This window comes from Siniperca chuatsi, linkage group LG12 (assembly GCF_020085105.1).
Source record: "Siniperca chuatsi isolate FFG_IHB_CAS linkage group LG12, ASM2008510v1, whole genome shotgun sequence".
Taxonomy (NCBI): Eukaryota; Metazoa; Chordata; class Actinopteri; order Centrarchiformes; family Sinipercidae; genus Siniperca; species Siniperca chuatsi.
Genome location: NC_058053.1, coordinates 24,962,689 through 24,982,399, shown reverse-complemented (window position 1 = coordinate 24,982,399; position 19,711 = coordinate 24,962,689). Strand labels below are relative to the sequence as shown.

General features: G+C 39.7%; 1 protein-coding gene across 2 annotated transcripts in view; it reads right to left on the bottom strand.

The window, feature by feature from the left end:
- Nucleotides 1-19,711, bottom strand: part of kalrna (kalirin RhoGEF kinase a) — a 144,582-nt gene that overhangs the window by 100,432 nt on the left and 24,439 nt on the right. For both annotated transcript variants that reach the window (XM_044216043.1, XM_044216044.1), the window contains exons 2-7: nt 10,788-10,862; nt 6,579-6,693; nt 2,677-2,869; nt 1,142-1,315; nt 935-1,018; nt 603-734 (exon numbers count right to left, since the gene is read on the bottom strand). In XM_044216043.1, the coding sequence (XP_044071978.1) occupies nt 603-734; nt 935-1,018; nt 1,142-1,315; nt 2,677-2,869; nt 6,579-6,693; nt 10,788-10,862 (773 nt within the window). The remainder of the gene's footprint in view (nt 1-602; nt 735-934; nt 1,019-1,141; nt 1,316-2,676; nt 2,870-6,578; nt 6,694-10,787; nt 10,863-19,711) is intronic.

Here is a 19,711-nt window from a genome sequence, read left to right as displayed (position 1 = left end):
ATTAATATAAATGCATTTTTTCAGTTTGTAATATACAGTGTATGTACTTTATGCAAACAACCTGTGCAATGTTCTTTAACAACTTTTCCTGTTGAGTCCCTCAGCTGATGAGCTGACATGCAGCGAGTGCTTCACATTAGCCTTAATGGGGGACGCTAACGAGCTGTGGGCCTTGGCTAGGTGAGGAAAGAAATAAAACCATGCACCTAATCATGCATTATGGTATGGTGTGCTTTCAGTGTTCACATGTTGTAATGATGGAATATGCAAAATTTTGTTAGGAGCATCACTAACTGAAATCATCAACATTCATCTTCATAGTTGGTAAAAATGAAATGTTCTATTCTGTATCGTGTTGGCTCTGTTCATATTGTATTTACTGTCAAATTTGCCTAGTGAGAGTAAATCTCAGTTTTTATATTCCAGCAGTCAAATGAGCTCTGTGTGTATGAAAGGGTACATGTGAATGTAAACAGTCAGTTCCTATGGTATGTCTGAAAATAGGCCTGAAAGCATCTGCAGATTACAAAGTTTAGTAAAGACGATGTATGGGGACTATAGTTTGTAGTGTTTTAGCACTTTAATCTAAATGGGTGACTTACCTTGGGCACCAAGCTCTGGAAATCAGCAGAGCCCGAGATGCAGTTCCTCCCTGAAAAACCCTCACTAGATCGGATACACTGCAACAACCTCTGGCCTTCCCGGTCCAACTCCTCCACTGGAGCCTTCAGCACCTACAAGAGAAGGAGAGTATACAAAAAAATACTTTAGCGGTTTACCATGATTCAAAGTTGTCTGTGATGATGAGAGAACTACGATGTTTAACACAACGGTCCGCTAGTTTCAGCCCAGCTAATGGAAATGCTACTAATCGTTTATTTCTTTAGATGTTTCTACAGTTTGTATTGGACCGTCCTGACAGTGGCTCTCTCACCTTCTTCTTCAGCTGTGTGTGCTCCTCTATCAACCGACGGGATCCCTCCACATCCGCAGGAAACTCCTTCTTGGACAGAAGCTCCTGCAACACACAGTTTGGGATGAACTTTAATCCTCTTAAACCTTCCATCCTTGTATCCATTCGTCCATCTTTCCCTTGATAGACCATTCATTCATCTGCCCATTTATCTGCCCATCCCCCCACCTGCAGGTCCTCCAGTCTAGACAGCAGGTGAACAGCGTTGGACATGAATTCCTCCAGAGAGACTCTCAGCTCCATCCACTCCTCGTGGTTGTAGTCCAGAGAGCCTTCAAAGTCGTCCGTCAGCTGGGAGGGATCCACTAGTTTGGCCAGACCTTCAACTGACACCATGCTGGTCTGGTACACGCAAACAGAAATTCAAAATAAATATCAAAATGCATGTTTTTTTTTTAGTAGTGATGGATCATCCAGGTTTGTGCCATATGTTCCAGCGACACCATGCAGGTCTGATATACACAGTAAGAAAATACAGATGGTATTTATCCAGTATGTACATGGTAAAATCTAGAAACTGGCAAGGCTTGGGACTCTTCAACGTTTCAATAACTAAACCAGAATAGTTGATTCTGTTGGCTAGAGCATACCACCTATCCTAATGACTACCAGGCTGCAATTTCCAGACCTTCAGAGTTGACAACTGACTAAGCCAGAAGTCACAACAAATTCAGACTTATGAATAAACTTAGACTTAGTCAGTTATAAATCTTGACTTACCTGCCTTAAGACTGACCCAGTAATGAAACATTTACAAAAAGTGAACTACTGGTATTCTACATTAAGATTAATGAAAATAGTCTATTACAAAACAGAGCGTGGCTGACTTCAGAAAATGCGTTAATAAAAGAGGCTCTTTTTTCCTTATGTTTAGCAGCATGGCACATTAGTAAATGAGCAAAGAGAGCGTGAACTCTTGACTCCAACATTCTTAACAATTACATTTGTGTTTAATATGTATTTTCCAGAGAGCAGAGGCTCTGCTATTGTTGAGAACAGTCTTCAATCCTTCAAAATCTATCTTTGAAACAAACTGTTTAGTAACTAAACTGTTAAGTAACCCGAACCAGACCGTTTCACCTGCTAAAGTGAACCATTAGCTAGCTTGAACCAAACCAAACAACCTAAAACTAACCTTTTTATCTGCTAAACTTAATAGCTAAGGTGAACCGTTAGCTAGTGTTTGCCCGAACCTGAACCTAAACAAAACTGAACAGTTAGCAAACCTCAACCAAATAGCTTCAGCTAACGTTAGCTGCTTACATTAATGGAACCATCTAGCGTTAATGAAGGTAGCCAGCCAGAAATAATATATCTCCTTGCTTGTTTTCTACATAACAAGAAAAATATAAAGATATTAACCTGTATGAAATCAGATATGAATGTTTAAAGTATTTTATTTTATTTAAGATTTTTAGGGATTTGTCTTTCAGAAAAAAAAAGATGCAATGATACAATATATGCGAGGTGCAAACTGGGGCTAACCTGAACCAAACAGCTATAACATTAGCTGGAAAACTTAGTTTAATGTATCTTATGGAACCAACAGTTGAAATTATTATGTTCAGTTCCTGTTTTACCACACAATCATTTCACAGTGAAGAAAATCTAATGTGAACATTATTGCCTTTCCAAAAACAAACAGAACTGAGACTATGTTGGATAAAACACTCAAAGAAAACAAAGAAGCTTAAGTTACTGACCTCAAAGGAGAACTTCGCACTGCCGAAGTTCGTTTTCTGTTTCTGCCAGAAGTTGTCCGGTTTGATGATGAGCGCCACACAGATCTCAGCCGGGAAAAACTCCTGCAGTGTCTTCAGCAGAGGCTTGATCAGTTCCCACTTAGAACCACGCATGTCGATGATGACAGTAAAACCACGTTTACATACATCCTCACTGACAGGAGACAGAATCAGCAGCAGAGATGTAGAAGATGACAGATAGAAGGGGAAGAGAGGGACCACAGAGAAAGACAATGGAGAGGTTCAGAACATATGGTAGCAAATAGCTTGAAAATCCTAAACAGAGAAATTAATTTATCATGCTGTTCCTTGTCAGACTGTTACACCAGACTAATTACTAAAAAAAACCTACAGTTAACAAATATAAACCTGATCTACGGGTAAGCAGTAGAAGTGGTGAGCATGCAGGTAGTCACTGATATATACTTACTGTCTGGAAAACAATTATTTATTTTTCAAAATATGCCTTTTGATGGGCAAACTGTCTTGCAACATACATTAGATTCACAACATAACCAGTTAACAATCAGGAACAAATCTGCCTCCCCAGTCTCAGCTCTCGTTTCCTCACCAGCCAATCACAGACTCTCTGAAATCACACCAGTGGTGTCCGAGATTTTGTATGCCACACTAAATAAATAAGTGCAGTAGTTTGTTTTCAAAGGGACATTTAGCAGTTAATGGCTTTTATCAATTTATTGGTAACACTTGATTTGGATAGTCCACCTACAGATAGTTTGAGTATTTGTAATATTTCAACAGTTTTACTTTGTCTGTAGATGTTTAACATATTATCAGTAGAGTATATGTGACAATTTATCAACATACCCTAACCAAGATGTTTTTTGTGCCTAAACCTAACCAAACCTAGAAAACGGTTTTATTTGTGAAATAGCTGAATTGTTGAATCTCAAGAAATAAGCTGTTGAAATGTTACAAATACTCGATAAACTATCTGTAGGTGGACGATCTAAGTAATGCTGTATTTTTCAATCAGAGCTATTTGAAAAATTTCAATTTGGAAAATTTAGGAGTCAATTAATGCAGTGTAAAGTTTAAGTATAAGAAGGTTTAATCAAAATAACATTGACTGAACATGTCATTGTAAACAGATACTTCCTGGTGACCAGAAGCTGCAGCTGTGTATGCTGGAGTCTAATGGGCCTTAAATTCAGCTGCTGCTGATTGGAGAGTAAAAATATACTGAAATGACCTCAACTCCACACACACTGACATGCAACCTCTATTAATATAAATTCAACAAAAGCACATCCATTATAATCTGCCTCAGGGAAGCACAAACTCCTCTCGTCACCATGGAAACAGCAGCTCGATTAGCAGGAGGAATCAGAGCGGGGCTGATAGGGATCAAATGATAATATAGACTTTGGGCTAGTTTGGTTCAATAACACCGTGTTCTAGTCAGCCAGGTAAATGTATTATCATGCACAACAGTCTCTGTATGTGGTTGCAAGCACAGACTAGATTGAAAACTCTCCCTGTTGTTGCATTCGAGGACACTCTGACATCTGATAATATAGTCAGCTAATGAAAAGCTTCCTTTTTATTTACAAATTCATATTCAGTGATTTCTTTGGCTTTTTGTTTAGATTTTCCTATAACAAAAAAATTTTTTTTTTAAAGCGTCTAAATGTTCACTGTGATTAGATTATTAGTAATATTATATATGCTGAACTTAACTATGCTGAAGTTGATTTTCTTTGGTAGAAAATGAATGAAAGCAATGCAGGACAAGAAGGTAGGAAATCCATCTAAGAACTGATGATATGGTTTAGAAAATGGTCATGAGTAATGTCAGATATACAGCAGGTGATTTGTAGTTAATGTATTAAACATGCGTAGCATGGTATGCACCATGTTCCTTTAGAGTAAAACTATGTACATTTTAAAAGAGGAAATAACTCATTCTCCTTCTTACAAATGAAAAGCTGAAATCATAAGAAATAAAATGCACCCTTGAGTTTTGCTTCTACTACCTTACTTGGTCTGACCAGTAGGTTATGGTGTCTAATGTTAACAATGTCAGTTATACAGCAATATCTGTAATATTTATTGACACAATGTTTGTTCTATACTTGTGCTACAAGTGCATTCTAAACTAGCATGCTACATTTTTGTATTTACCATGTTTGGCTTTGCCATTTGTTCTCCATTAAAACCTACCAACAAACATGATGTGGTGTGTGGTCGCGTTCTAGCAAGCATATCCATTTTATCCAGTAGTCTTAAATTTTTTATAAAGGGACATATCTGGAGAGTCACAGGAACTGGTATGTGACTGATTGTTGATCAGTTATCTCTAGACCAGCTCATTCCTTGTAACGTCCTCAGACTGTGTTGAGGGGCAGCAGGAATAAATGGACTTTAAGTTAAGTGTGACAGACTCGCTGCTGTCTGCTGCAAACACTGCAGCTTTCATGCTGATGCAAATCAAACGCTGCTCTCAGTCTGCTGCTGTGATGGCAGAGAAAGGAGCGTTTGATTCCACAGTGCGGACAGCACTGAAGCACTTCACTCTCCACTTCTTCCTTGTAGTAGCTGTCTGTCACAATTGATTCTAGTTCACTAAATGACATTGTCCTGAAGTACAGTTCTGAATAAGAAGGTTAATAAAAAGGTAACAAAGTTTATTTTGACAATAGATAATAACTGTAAATGTGAATAAATCTAATCTAAAATAAAGAAAACACATGCTAACTCAGAATCTGGTCACCTCAGTATTCTCATCCTCCTGGACATCTTCAACCATACCATTCTTCTCTCTCGCCTTGAATCTTCCCTTAACATCACCGGTAATGCCCTTTCCTGGCTAAAGTCATATCTCACAAACTGACAACAGTTCATCGGCATCAACAACTGCACCTCCTCCACCGCTCCTCTGTTCCAAGACGTCCCCCAGGGTTCGGTGCTTGGTCCTCTCCTTTTCATCCTCATGCTCCCCCTTGGCAACATCATACGTCGTCATGGTCTCCACTTCCATCTTTACATCTGCACTAAATCCATCACCACTTCAACCCATTCCACTCTGACTAACTGCCTCACTGAACTTAAATCATGGATGCAAGCCAACTTCCTCAAACTAATCTGTGATAAATTAGACATGACCATTCACTTCCTGCCTCACCATTGATAACTCCACCCTGTCTCCCTCTCCATACATCTGCAACCTCTGAGTCATTTTCGACAGCAACCTCTCCTTTGAACACCACGTCAATCAAATCACCAGAACAGATTTTTTCACTTAAAAAACATGTCTCTGCCCATCATTCTCCATCTCTGCTGCCGAAACTTTGATCCATGCCTTCATCACATCCAGAATTGACTACTGCAACAGCATTCTTTATGGCACATCATACAAAGTCCTAAATAAATTCCAGTATACCCAGAACTCTGCTACTCATCTACTCACCCATTCCCGCTCCTGTGATCACATCACCCCTGTCCTCCAGAACCTCCACTGGCTCCCAGGTCCACAATGGATCCAATTCAAAGTCCTTCTCTTCACTCATAAAGCCCTCCAGAACCAGGCCCCCTCCTACCTCACTAACCTGCTCCACCACCACACTCCTTCCAGCAGCCTCCGCTCCTCTGATGCCAACCTCCACCACTCTAGACCAAGCACCTGACCTGGGGCGACAGAGCCTTCTCCTTAGCTGCCCCCTCCCTCTGGAACTCTGTCCATGTTAAAATAACTTATCAAAACTCCAGAACTGCTTTTAATGTGTGATTAATGTTGTGTGTTATATGTTTTTAGTGTGTTGCTTTCTATGCCCATTTTAACTTATGTTAAGTGTCACTGAGTACCCAAAAAACGCACTATTAATAAAATGTATTTTTATTACCTGGGAACAGTAGACAGGTAGGTTACCAGCCTCCTCAGGTCTTCCTGTTTTATTCGGTCATGGTTACTCCTGGCAGGAAATGTCAAGATTGGTCCTCCTCTTTTATCTCGCCCACCTGTACATGCACACATACAAATAATAAGCTTGATGTTGTCACATATGCAGTGATCAAAAGCTATGCCTATTTTAATCAACAAAGTCCAAAAGCAACAAGGAATGTATCCTGCTAACAAGTATTGTCTCTGTAGCCAAAGCCTGATATAGCCAAATGGCTTCAGGCCATAGAACTCCAATGGCATGAAGAAAACATTTGGTGACATAGTCCTTTATTACAACAGATATAGTAGTAGTAGTAGTACTAGTAGTAGTAGTAGTAGTGGCAGCAGTGCCAGTAGTGGTAGCTGTAGTAGAATTAGTATTAGAAGTAGCAGTTTTAACAGTCATAGTATAAGTAGTAGTAGTAGTAATACCATTGCCATTGCCGTGGCAATAGTAGTAATGGCAGTAGGACCAGTAAAAGCAATAGTGGCAATAGTAGTATTTGCAGGAGCAGCAGCGGTAGTAGGGTAGGGTAGCTCTTTATTTATATGTAGGGAATAGAAAATGAATAATACATAATGAATAGATAAGGAATAAAAATATGTATATGTAAACATATATAAATACAATGCAAATAGTGTCCACTTGTATAGTCTGTACGGTGTAGTACAATCCATGAGGGCGTCAGAAACCACTGAGTTGGCTGAGACTGAAGTCATTACGGCAGGCGTCATTGTGTAGTTGGTACTATTGAACACCTCGCTAGGTGACGGTTACTGAAGGTGCTAGGCCGTTCATCTCCTCATGAAGGAGATGAGATGGGTTCTCCATTATGTTCCTTACTAACAGTATTATAGTATAGTAACAGTAGTAGTAGTAGCAGTGGTAGTAGTAGTCATAAAAGTAGTAGCAGTAGCAGCAGTAACAATAGCAGTCGTAGTAGCAGTAGTAGTAGTAGTAGAAGTAGCAGTAACAGTACCAGTAGAAGTAGTAGTAGCAGCAGTACTAGTTGTATAATAATAATAAAACTTTATTTATAGAGCACTTATCAAAACAAAGTACAAAGTGCTTCACAACAAGAGAAATGAAATATCACAGTGAATGACGAAATATAAAGAAACAAGTATAAGTAGCAGCAGACGTAGAAGTAGTAGCACTTGTAGCAGTACTAGTAGTAATAGCAGCAAAAGTAATAGTAATAGTATTAGTAGCAGTGGTAGTGGTAGCAGCAGCAGCAGCAGCAGCAGAATTAGTAGTAGTAGCAGTAGTATTAGCAGTGATAGTAGTAGTAGTAGTATTAGCAGTAGCAGCAGAAATAGTAGTGGTAGTAGAAGCATTGGTTGTAAACAGTAGTAGTAATAATAGTAGTAGTAGCAGTAGTTGTAGTGTCTATAGTAGTTATGGTAATACTGTTAATAGCAGTAGTTTATAGTTGTATTATTGGTATAGCAGTGTCACAAAAAAATTCCAGAACAAAGACTAGATTTTTAAATCTTAATGAATTCATGCAGTAGCCTAAACAAAAAGAGATATTTTGTACATTCCAATAATAAACAAAATACAGATCACAAAATGAATGAACTAACCACGGAAGAACTATCATTACAGAGCAGACATTACTCTACACTACAACACTATCACTCCATTATCAGCAGACCCTATCAGTGTTAATCTGCACATTACTTTACACTAATAGCTTTAATATCTCTGTATCTGTAACATAACTCCCACCACAGCCAGTAAACACACTTTCCAAAGGCTCCGAAACCCATCCGTAATACAAACTCTCTCTCTCTCCCTCTCTGTGATAAATTATGTGTGTAGAGATGTTTTGGTTAGATTAATGTAAGAAACACAAACCGCACTGTTTACGAAACTGCTGCTCAGACGTGGAAAATCGGTTTGTGTGTGTGTGTGTGTATGTGTTTGAGTGTGTGATTTGAGAGGGAGTATGCTGCTGTAATCTAAGGAGGAATCTTGATGACAGATTGTTGTTGGCACTCTGTCTTTTACATGCTCTCTCTCTCTCTCAATTTCTTTCTCTAGGCCTCTCTCCCACTCTCTCTTTCTAATTCAGACATTTTCACTGGTACACATTACTACAATAGAGGAAAGAAAGAACCAGTGCTAGAACTCATAGTTTCTTGAAAAACAGCACTTAAATCTTGTACTAGAGAAAACTATTCCATTCCAATACTGTAGCATGAGCCTATACAATATACAATGTATTTATATTTGCCAACATTTTCAGAACCTCCTTAGTGTACAATTTATGTTTAGCATCAAAAGTTCTTATGAATACAAACACACGGTTTGATTAATCAGAAACTCAGCCAACAGATTAAAACAAATGTTTTCTTTTGTAAACTTTTTCACTGGCAGCAAAGTAGCGATTATTTTCATTATTCTCATGATGACTCTCCAAAACCCAAAAATTCTCAATTTACTATCACGTTAGACAAAGAAGCAAAGCAGCAAACCTTCACAATTAACGAGGGAATGTTTGGTATTTTTTCTTGAAAAATCACTCTAATGATTCATTAATTATTAAAATAGTTGCTGATTTATTTTGTGTTCGAATAATTTACTATTCGTTTCAGCTGCAGTTTTTACATAAAATAGCAAGCATGTTACATTTTTACAAAATGTTCATGGTGCAACTTCATTACCACATAATATGAGTCTTCATAGGTTTCTCTGTTCCTAGTGACCAGGCGAGACCAGACCCTGGACCTGAGGCAAGCCAGGTCCAATTTACATTAATTCTAATCAGGTCTGGGTAGGGTCCTGTGGTATTGCCGGGTCTATTTCGAACCGTTCTGACTGTCCTCATGTCCCTTTCTGATCGGCTCTCTTTTTTGAAAATAACTTCACATCAGATTCATGTAGGTTTTCCTTGGGTCTGTTTCAGATCCAGTCCACAATTTTGGACTCATGAAGGCCTCGACCAAAGAGTAGAGTGACGCAAGCTTTAAAATAAAAGCACAAAAACTCTGAAGAATATGTTTATTAGTATGTTTTTGGCGATCTGGGCTTGGGTTCTTCTCAATTCACCAGCAGCTGTTGTAGTGGGAGAAAATAAATATTTTTAATATTTTGGGGGTACAAAATCTTTGGTTGGTCAGTTTAGGAGGTCATTTGATGTTACATCTTTTCATCTCGTTAGTTCAGAGTCAAAATATATCACATGGCTGAGTGTTTGTGAGTGTGATGGCCTGTGGAGTGAAGCAGTTCACGTGTCTGCTTTCTCTGCTTGTTCTGGCACACAGTGATCTGCAGCACCTGTCAGTGGGGAGAAGTTCACATAAGTCATGTTCAGGGTGTGAAGGGCCTGTGATGATTTTTCCTGCCCGTTTTCTATCTCTTGAGGTGTGCAAGTCCTGGTCCACACCAATGATCTTTTCTGCAGTCCTGAAGGTTTCCATGGCAGACACAGTGCTATTGAGTATGTGGAGTGGGATCACTATGGATATGACACACTGTCATATCCACAGTTTTGAGTGTGTTCAGCTACGAGTTGTTGTGACTACACTAGAGGGCCAGCTGTTTGTATGTAGACTTGTAACGGTCTTGGATGTGGACATGGACCTTGAGGAGTTTGACAGAAGGGTCCCCAGACCAGCAGGGGCAGCACTGACAGGTATAGAGATCTGGGACCATATTCACAAAACATCCCAAGGATATTTTGTTTCTGTATTAAATCTATCATTTTAAAAATTACATCTATCTATCTATCTATCTAATCTAATACACTGACACAGATCAGTTACCTGGTTATCGGTCAACCAATCACTGTAGACACAGTCTCATTCATGAGGCATGATGTCATCGATAGCAACAGGGTCAACCCCCGCCCCTTCTCTTAGCTTGGGAGTTCTCTCTGTTCTTTACTAAAAGTTGCTCTCAGCAGTTTTGTGAAAAGAGGAAACTCTTGGTTAGGAACTTGTACCACCATTTAGGAGGACTCCTAGTGGTAAGATAAGATCCTTTGTGAATGGAGTTCTGCCCCACTTTCAGGTGTATTTTGATATAGGTAGCTTCTATCAGTTCACTGACTTTGATATGACCCCAGTGACTTGAATGTGATTTCAAACAACTCTAGCATGACCTCGGATTCCTGTCTTGGATCGAAGGTTTGGTGATTTAACTACAACACTGACTGACACTCACCTGACACGAAGGCAACTTTCTCCTTTAACACGGGAAGAACATCAGACGCTTTGATGCCTTCAGTCCTGAACGACCCTGGAGAGAGACAGAGGGAGAGAAACAGCCAGTCGGTGGAGATTTTAGTATTAATCCCATTATCAGATCAACATTCCTGTAAGAAAGAACACACAGCCACACACACAAAGATCTAGCTTTTATGAAGGTTTTTGTCTTAAGCATACTGTAACAGTAACATACTGCAAGCATTTTACACCTTTGTAAATGGTTTTATAACACTTCCGTGGAAGTATTAGCAGTAGAAGCAGCAGTGGCAGACGTATTTTTCCAGTCACTCTACAGCATCATGTGTGTACAGTATGTGGTGAAATAAGAACACATTCAGTTCATCTTCATTCTTCCATCCTTTGTAATCTCTTCATATCTTTATGATTTGTTCTCTCTCTTCCCCTCTCAGTTCATCTGGTCATCCGTCTGTCATGTTATGAAATCTCTCTCTCGCTCTCTCTCTCTCTCACTCTCGCTCTCTCTCAGTAGAAAACAAGCCCAAATGTCCATGTCCTGCTGTGTGTATGTGCATGTGATACACTGTCCTGGCTGCAAAACGCATGCTCGCACACACACACACACACACACACACACACACACACACACACACACACACACACACACACACTCCAAGAACATTCCACCATGAGAACGCTAAGTTGGCAAAATCTATCTCAGGACACGAGAAAGGTAGAGAGACAGATCTGACTGGTGTCTCCATTTTAAAAGTCAGCAACATGTTAAGAGCATTTTATTTCTTCTATTATTTTTCTACCATGTATTTTTAATGACAAATTTCAAATGCATCCCGGGTGATTTGGTCCCATGAGAACAGCTTTTAATCAGTGTGTGAATGATGCACTGAGATCTGATCACTCACACACCACATTCAGAGGTCGTTCGTGAGACATGACCAATCAGGGCTGTCCACAATTCAGCAACTGGGCAATTAGCCATGATCATCAGTGTCGTTCAAGGTTAATGATCTAATTAATCCGTTTTATGTTGGCTCATCTAACGTAGTGTGCCAATGGTTTACAGAAATAGTGTTGATTTAAACCTGACGGAGCAGTTTAACTTACAGTACAGTACAGAGATGGATTGTATCCAGGTGCTCCACCATATTTAAAGCACCATACCAATGTTTTTACTCCTTCATCACAAATTATGTGTATATTTATGCTTCCCATTTTTACATGCATGCTGTGTAGTTTTAAGTTTAAAGTCCATATAAGAAATGCTCCTTTTCGTCTCAGCTGGCCAGAGGGGCATGTTATGTTTGTGTTTGATTGAGAGTGACGGTGTTACACCGTAGGGAATGCGAGACATTAAACCACACCAGCATCTAACCAGACCGAAGTGACATTGGCAGGTACGTTTACATGCTGTTTAATGTACTGCAGCTGAGCAGCTAATTAACTATCTAGCATGCAAACTGACGTTAGCAGTTAAATTTCAATAAAGGACTACCGATTCACTCTTTGTTATAATTAACAAAAAAAGATGCAAGAAATTTAAAAAATCGCTCAACTACCACTGTACTAACATGACAAACATCCCAAACACTGATGCAGATGTTTGCATGGCAAAGAGCACAGATACAGGGTAAGGGACCAAACCAGCACCACAGCATTCCGCTAACAACTGAGTGTGTGCACATTAAGCCAGTCAAAGTTGTAAACGCATCTTTTTCTCTGCATTTCAGCCCTCCGTCCAGACTAAAACACCGTTTTTCTTCCCCCAAAATGGAGCTTTACCAAAACGGCCCCCAGAGTGCGTAAATCTTACAATGCCGATTTGGTATTTCAGTGTGTGCGGGGTAAACTGTTCTCTTCCAAAAACAATCATGTAAGCTGCCCTGTGAGGGTCGGGGGTTATGAAGACAACCTTTAATCGCCTCTAACTTTCTCTGTGATCGATCATTTTAAATTCCAATATAGCCGAATACAAAGCAGAGCCTTTGTCATTAAAACACTCAGCAGAGTAACCGGCTGTGTGCAGCCTACAGTCACACTGGGCTGTGTGGCAGCAAAGTTAAAAAGACAACTTTCTGCCATCTCAAACTTTCTCTGTGATTTGATCATTTTAATATATAGCTAAATAGAAAGCTGTTGTCATTAACCTGTAATTAAGCTGACCCCCTCCTCACCAGATGTCGGCTGTAATGCAGTTTTGTTGTTTGCCAACTGAAAAGAGGGCAAAGAAGAAGAGATTTAGCTGTTTTATGTTGTTCATGTGTTGACCTGGAAACGCTAATATGGGTCATTTTTTCCACAAAAACTGCATTTTAAAATTTAGAAGGCTTAATGTAGACGTTAAGAGACAATATGAATTTTCGTAGTAGCCATTTTCCTAAAATTAAAATCAAATTGGATCACAAGTGTTTCCTTAAGATACAATCAAAACCCATTCTGATGCCAAGTGTCAACTGGAAATTCACCCAACTGGTCTTACACACAATCTGATTCTAGACAGCACCAGGTACAAAGCTATTGTATATCTTAAATGCTAAACCTGCACACACATGCACTGCACCTACAGTATCCACCCATTTCAGCAGTGTTAGCTAAACACAGCGTCACAGTAAGCTCTATTTAAAAACAAATCAATGTCATGTGACTGTTCACTTTGACTGTTAATGAATGGATCTAAAAAAACCACAACAAGTGGTCTCAGCTAGCTTGTGGCGTCTTCAATTTCACAATGTTGCTCCATGATGGAGACACAGCTGGGTGGTTGGAGACAGGAGCTGAAGCCAGCCCAGGACAGATGAGTCTGTATTTGTATGTCTTTATATATAAATTTAAATGATTTGCATAGAAAAACAGTTTGTGGTCCAGGAAATGAAGAAAAGAACAGAGTGAAGAGTGTGCTGCCAACATCAGCAGCTTTTTCTCCAACAGCATAATACATACAGCAGAGGAAGTGAGTGTGTGTGGATGGCCCGGTGAGTGAGTGAGACTCATTTGTACATTACTGTTGAGAGGAAACAGCTTTTGTCACACACACAGGAAAGTCTTGCCTCTGGACAAACACACATACACATTTCAGTTTTCTTTTGGGCAGTGACTTTCATCTTGTGCTTGGTGAGTCAGAGTCAGGTTTGGCTGTGGTTCTGCGGTGTTCTCTGCTGACCGAAGGAGGTTCTGTTCCTGTGTGGAACCATGGAGACTCACATAACCCTCAGATGTTATGTAAAGCACCTGGTGAAGATTCATGGAAGGCCATCACAGAGGTCACGGGTCCTGACTTGTTAGTGTACCTCAGCATTTTCCAGGGTGAGATTTTCAGTTCACAGGTCTATGTAAGGGGAATTACACTCAGTTGCCAGTTTATTTATCCCACTTAGCTAAAGCTTATCCAAAGGCCCTGCGATAAATCCTATGAATCGTGATATGATTGTGAAGGTGATAATATTCAGTTTCAGTTGAAGACTGAGGTGTTGAATCAACTTTATGGTCATTTTTTAGGCTGTAGATTGTGGTGCTATTGTGTTACAGTGAGAGGTGTTTATATGAATAAGGGCAGACTTGCTGTCAAATTATTCAAATGTTTATTAAGAAAAAAAGGAATGTGCAGGTATTGAAACCAGAATGAAAACACTTTTGTTGAAATAAAAATGCATTAGTTGTTAAAATGTGTTATACCTTTATAGCTGTTATAGTGTTATTTTAGATTCTTTATTTCTTTCTATCTGTAACTTGTTTCTCACCAGGAAAAAAGGAGAGAGCGATAGAGAGGATTATGCAAATAGTTTCAACTGTTGATAAAGTCAGACACACCAGTACAAAGGCACAAAATACACACACACATTTGTTTTTAGGAGGACATTGCACTGATTAACATTCATTTCCAAAGCAAATCTTGTCCTAACCATAATCACCATATAACCCAAACTTTAACCTCAACCAAAAGTCAAGTCTCAAGTCTAAAACGTAATGGTTTCTATTGTGCAAAGACCACGTAGAATTTTTTTTTAAATAGTAGAATAGTAATTGTAGTGTTAATATAGAATATAATTATATATATAATATAATTCTACCCAAATGTGCAAAGACTCACACATTTAATTGAATGACTTTCACAGTTGTCTCATCGTCATCCAGCTCCAAATACATGATCACCATCAGAAAACAAACATGTCTGACATCCTGATGGCTCAGACTGCTCTGAGGCTCAGACAGGAGGTGAAAGATTTGAGTCCTCAAATCCCACAAACTAGAAGCTTATGCCTGCTGACCATGCAGACCTCAGCTGTCTCTCACAGACCAGTGCTGACTCTCCACTATGTGAAAATGCAGTTATTATGGTCAAACTGTGCTTATGATTGGCCTTTGTATTACTGTTTATTACTGTTTAGCACCCTCTGCCAGCAGTCATTCTGTTAACGCATACAGCAAACAGCAGGAGCACTATGATGTTCTGCTCTGTTCATTAGATGCTATAAAATAATGCTAATGCATACAGCTGCTGTTGATATTAACTTACCTTACTTTTAGGGTAAAGGCAGCAGTGGGCCTTTATTGTGAAACCATCTCAAGAAGTGTACTCAATACTAACAAGGTTAGTTAATGTCAGTTTGAAACATGGCAAGGAGAAAATGCCCAATAAAGGTGAAAGAATTGGAAAACGGGGACTGACTACATCTTATAAACAACTGTGATCTTTAAACACCTGGAATCAACCTTTTTTCTGTCTTTGGCACATAAAAATTACATTACCATTACTAATCCTGCCTACAAAGCTCTGAATGGATTCCTCTGGTGTTTTTCCTACCAGGAAAACAGCCTCTAATGATCCCAATGCCAGACCTATTTGAATTGCTGAAAAATCTGAGATGAAGGCAGCGATTCAGATGTCAGGTCTTCCTGCCGTCAGCAAGATACGGTGAAACTGTAACCGCAGTTGAAGTAGCAGGTGTTTACAGGTGGCTCTGTTTACACTGAGCAAATTAGTCTTCTTTCTGTTATGATCAGATTCGCATTACAGAAGGGATGCCAACGCCTGCTCCCCAGTGATCGTAAGAAAGCAGAGGTTGTTACATCAAGATTAAAAGTAAAAATACACACACCGCCTCCCACAGGGAAACACAGAATAAGGACAAAAAGCAACCGCATGTTGACTATCCTTTCATCTCTCGCTCTCTCTCACACACACACACATACAAACACAATTAATTAGGTGATTATGTTAAAGAACAGTGTTTCAAACTGTGTTTTAAGCTTTCAAACTAAATCTGAAGCATTCAAATAACTGTCAAGCATGTTTTTGTTCCTATCTCGGCTCGTCTTTCTCCTCTCTCCCTCTCTCTCTCACCTCACACCTTTGATCCAGCGTGTGTTTTCTCCATCAGAGATGTTCACCACATATACACATATTCAGCATATGTTCGTACAGTAGCGATACAGCAGTGATTACAGCAACATATGGCTGTGAAACACACTAGACTGAATAACTTGGGGCCATTTGACTTGACACACACATTCACACACAGAGCTTATAGCCAAAAAAAGTCAAATCAGACTGGGGAAAACCTGAATGGTTTGACAGTCTTCCTCTTTTTTTCCACGCTGCCCTGGAGCAAGGCAGTGCACCTTCTGTCTGAGTATGTGTGTGTGTGTGTGTGTGTGTCTTTACACTGAGGCTGACATCATGCAGAAACCAACTGGAACATCTGCTAGCCATTGCTACACTGATGGAAGAAGACTTTTGTGTGTGTGGGTGTGTGTGTGTGTGTGTGTGTGTGTGTGTGTGTGTGTGTGTGTGTGTGTGTTTGGTGAACTCTCCATCAACCATACATGAGTAATATTTAATTCCACCAGCAGATAAAAGACTGAATTAGTCTGGTAGCTGAGATAGTACTTCCAGCCGTGGCATTAAAGCCATGAGCACCAGTGGTAACAGGAGCATCACTAGCAGCAGTGAAGAAATCGGTAATAGTAGCAGGATGAAGGTTAAAATAAGTCAGCCAATGTTTAAACTGATTTTGTCTGACTAGCAGTTAAAAAGCTCTAAATCAATGTGTGACATGAAACAGAGAAAAGCAGGAATACTTACATTTAGGGAACAGTGAACAACAAACCTTTGGGATCTATACTTCTAAGATCTTATCCTATACTACTTGTAAGTATTTAAGTACATATGTAAGTAAGTATGATTTTTTAATTGTCAGAATTGTTGAAATATGGTTTTGAGGCAGGACATAAGCTAATGAGGGATCATTCTAAATACTGAACCAATGGGATACTGTATTTCGTCTGCCTTCTTTGCTTGTACGTGCACAGCTAGTGAGCTGGACACACTAACAATAAGGGTTACTTTTTTATTGTCCTGCAAGAAAAAGCACAGAAAACTGAGGAAACTGAAAAGACTGAACTGCCATCAGAGAGAAATTTGTATTCTCAGGTTTTAAGTCCGCTCCTCATTCTGCAGCAGCTTGTTAGCATAAAAACACTTAGTGAATAAACTTCTAATAACCATGAATGACTGACTGTGTCTCTGGCCTCATTTACATGCTAGCAACGATGAAAGTAATACATTCAAATTAAGCCTGCTTCAGTCGACACATACACCCAGGAACGTTGGAGCCAGGGCGGGTCAAAGTCTGGAAACACTGCTAAATCACACTGCCGCTGAGTGTTTGGAGCTAGCACCACATGTCAACATCTGCTTTTACATGGAGCTATTTCACTGATCATCACTTTAACAACCTAGCAGAATACCTCGTAAAAAAAAACAACCAAAAACTACACAATGTGGCAATCTAGATAAAATACAGTATGACTGATGTAACCTTTCCGCACAAAAAATGTAATGTAGTCTGAAATTTACCCCAACCTCTAATCCTTAGTTAGTCTGTTGTCATGCTAACCAAATTGTGATCAAATTACGATATACTTTATGTAAAGCTAAATTAGAAGTAAAGGCTATAATTAAATCATTTATTGGTTCTGTCTTCAGCTTAAGTAAATATTAGAGCGTTTACATACTACACATTAACAGCACGATAGGATATTATTACCCTCATAAAAGACAAACTTCTACATACTTTGATGACAAACAAAGCTTTTACTCTCCAGGGTAAGGTGGTTGAGGTCAACACATTCAAAGGTATTCCATAGGCACTATTTCAAAGTATGATTATAGAGATTGGACCAAATCCTCTTTGATGGGGAAAGAGATCCCCTATCTGTTGTACTGCTGACAAAATGCTGTATTCTGTATTGTACTCCTTCTGGAGATCATTATATTCCATGTGTATCCCAAGTCAAACTCTACAGTCTGATTACTAACTGGATCGTGTCAGCAGCTGATTAAGCTACTCTGGTCTGTTGTGTCAGTACAGACTGGTCAGGCTGGACATTTTAAGGGTGACTGTACAACTCACAGTTGTTTTATTTTTCACACCAGTCTTATTCTAATTTATCCACAGACTTCCTAATGCTCCTTCCAGAGTGTGAAGTGCCGGTGATCACACTGAAGAGGTGCTCAGAAGTCTTTCATGTTTTCTTCATTTGGTAGTGGGAATAAATGTTTTGTTCCTGTAAAGTTTGCGTGTGTGAGTGTCTTAGATTAACAGTGTATCCCATGTGTTCTACTCATGTAGCTCACCGGTTGCTATGGTTACCCCTGAACTCCCTGACAACCTGGTAATGGAAACGGTGTTCAGCCAGTTAACCTTGGATGTGGTAGGATTTGAACATACAACTTTCATGGCACAACAACACCCCCACCACACACACACACACACACACACACACACACATTTCACAAGAACCAAACATTAGAGAAACATTTAATCCCACACTACCAAAGAAAAAAAACGTTCAACCATGAAAGTACTCTGGTGTGTACAGTGTGCCTCTTTTGTCATAGCAAGGTCACACAGTCAGGAAGTGATGTCACTGCTATCCATTTTATGTATGTCTATTCTTATGACTAACTACAGGAGTAAGGTCACAATATGCTCGGTTGCACACACACAAACACACGCATGCAGGCAGAGAGACATAGCTGGTGTTCAACGTTTCCAGACGTGTGGATGTTAAAAGGTCAACATGCAGTCCTGCTGTAACCATTAACATTGCCCCCCCCAATACACACATGAGCTTTTACAAGTAGCACACAGGAACCAAATGATGACCCGACCTTACAGGTTGGACTGCTACCATCATTGAAATGCACCCATAATGCAGTGAGAGTGACATAAGCAGTCAGATGCTTCCAGTTTTAAGTTCTGTTCACGTAGTAACAGTGAGAGATACAAGCTTTTCACCAGACAGTGAAGGTGACACCGAGGATGTTCAGACAGCCAACAGACATCAGTTTCAGTTATTAAGGCTGTCTAAATCACAATAAATATAATGTACATTCTGGTCATTTATCTAAGGAGACAGGCTCATTTCCCAGATCTGCACAACTGTCGCCAAAATTCAACAGGAGCCTAATGTATCTGGGAATGAGAGCCTGTGTGTGTGTGTGTGTGTGTGTTCCATCTAGCTGTTTTGAATAACGGTCAAACACAGTTAAAGAGCTTTAGGCAAAACCAAACTGCCGTGAGTGTGTCTGTGAGAGTCCACAACATGTGTCACATTCATCCTCGCACGCACACACACAGACACACACACACACACAGGTCATGTGTGTTTGTGCCTAAATGTCTTTAGAAGGCAACAGGTGAGGCCGTCTGCACCCTAGTAACAGCTGCCCTGACAACCGGCTGCCAGACCTCATGTGTTACCACGGAGACAGGGGCTGGGGTGTATCATATCTAACGTTGCTTAGCTTACATGTTAAAATAATTCAAAGCGACACTGTACGGTATTCTTGGATTAATGGCTGTGGAAGCTTAAATCCATGAAGCCTCAGCTGAGCAGTTC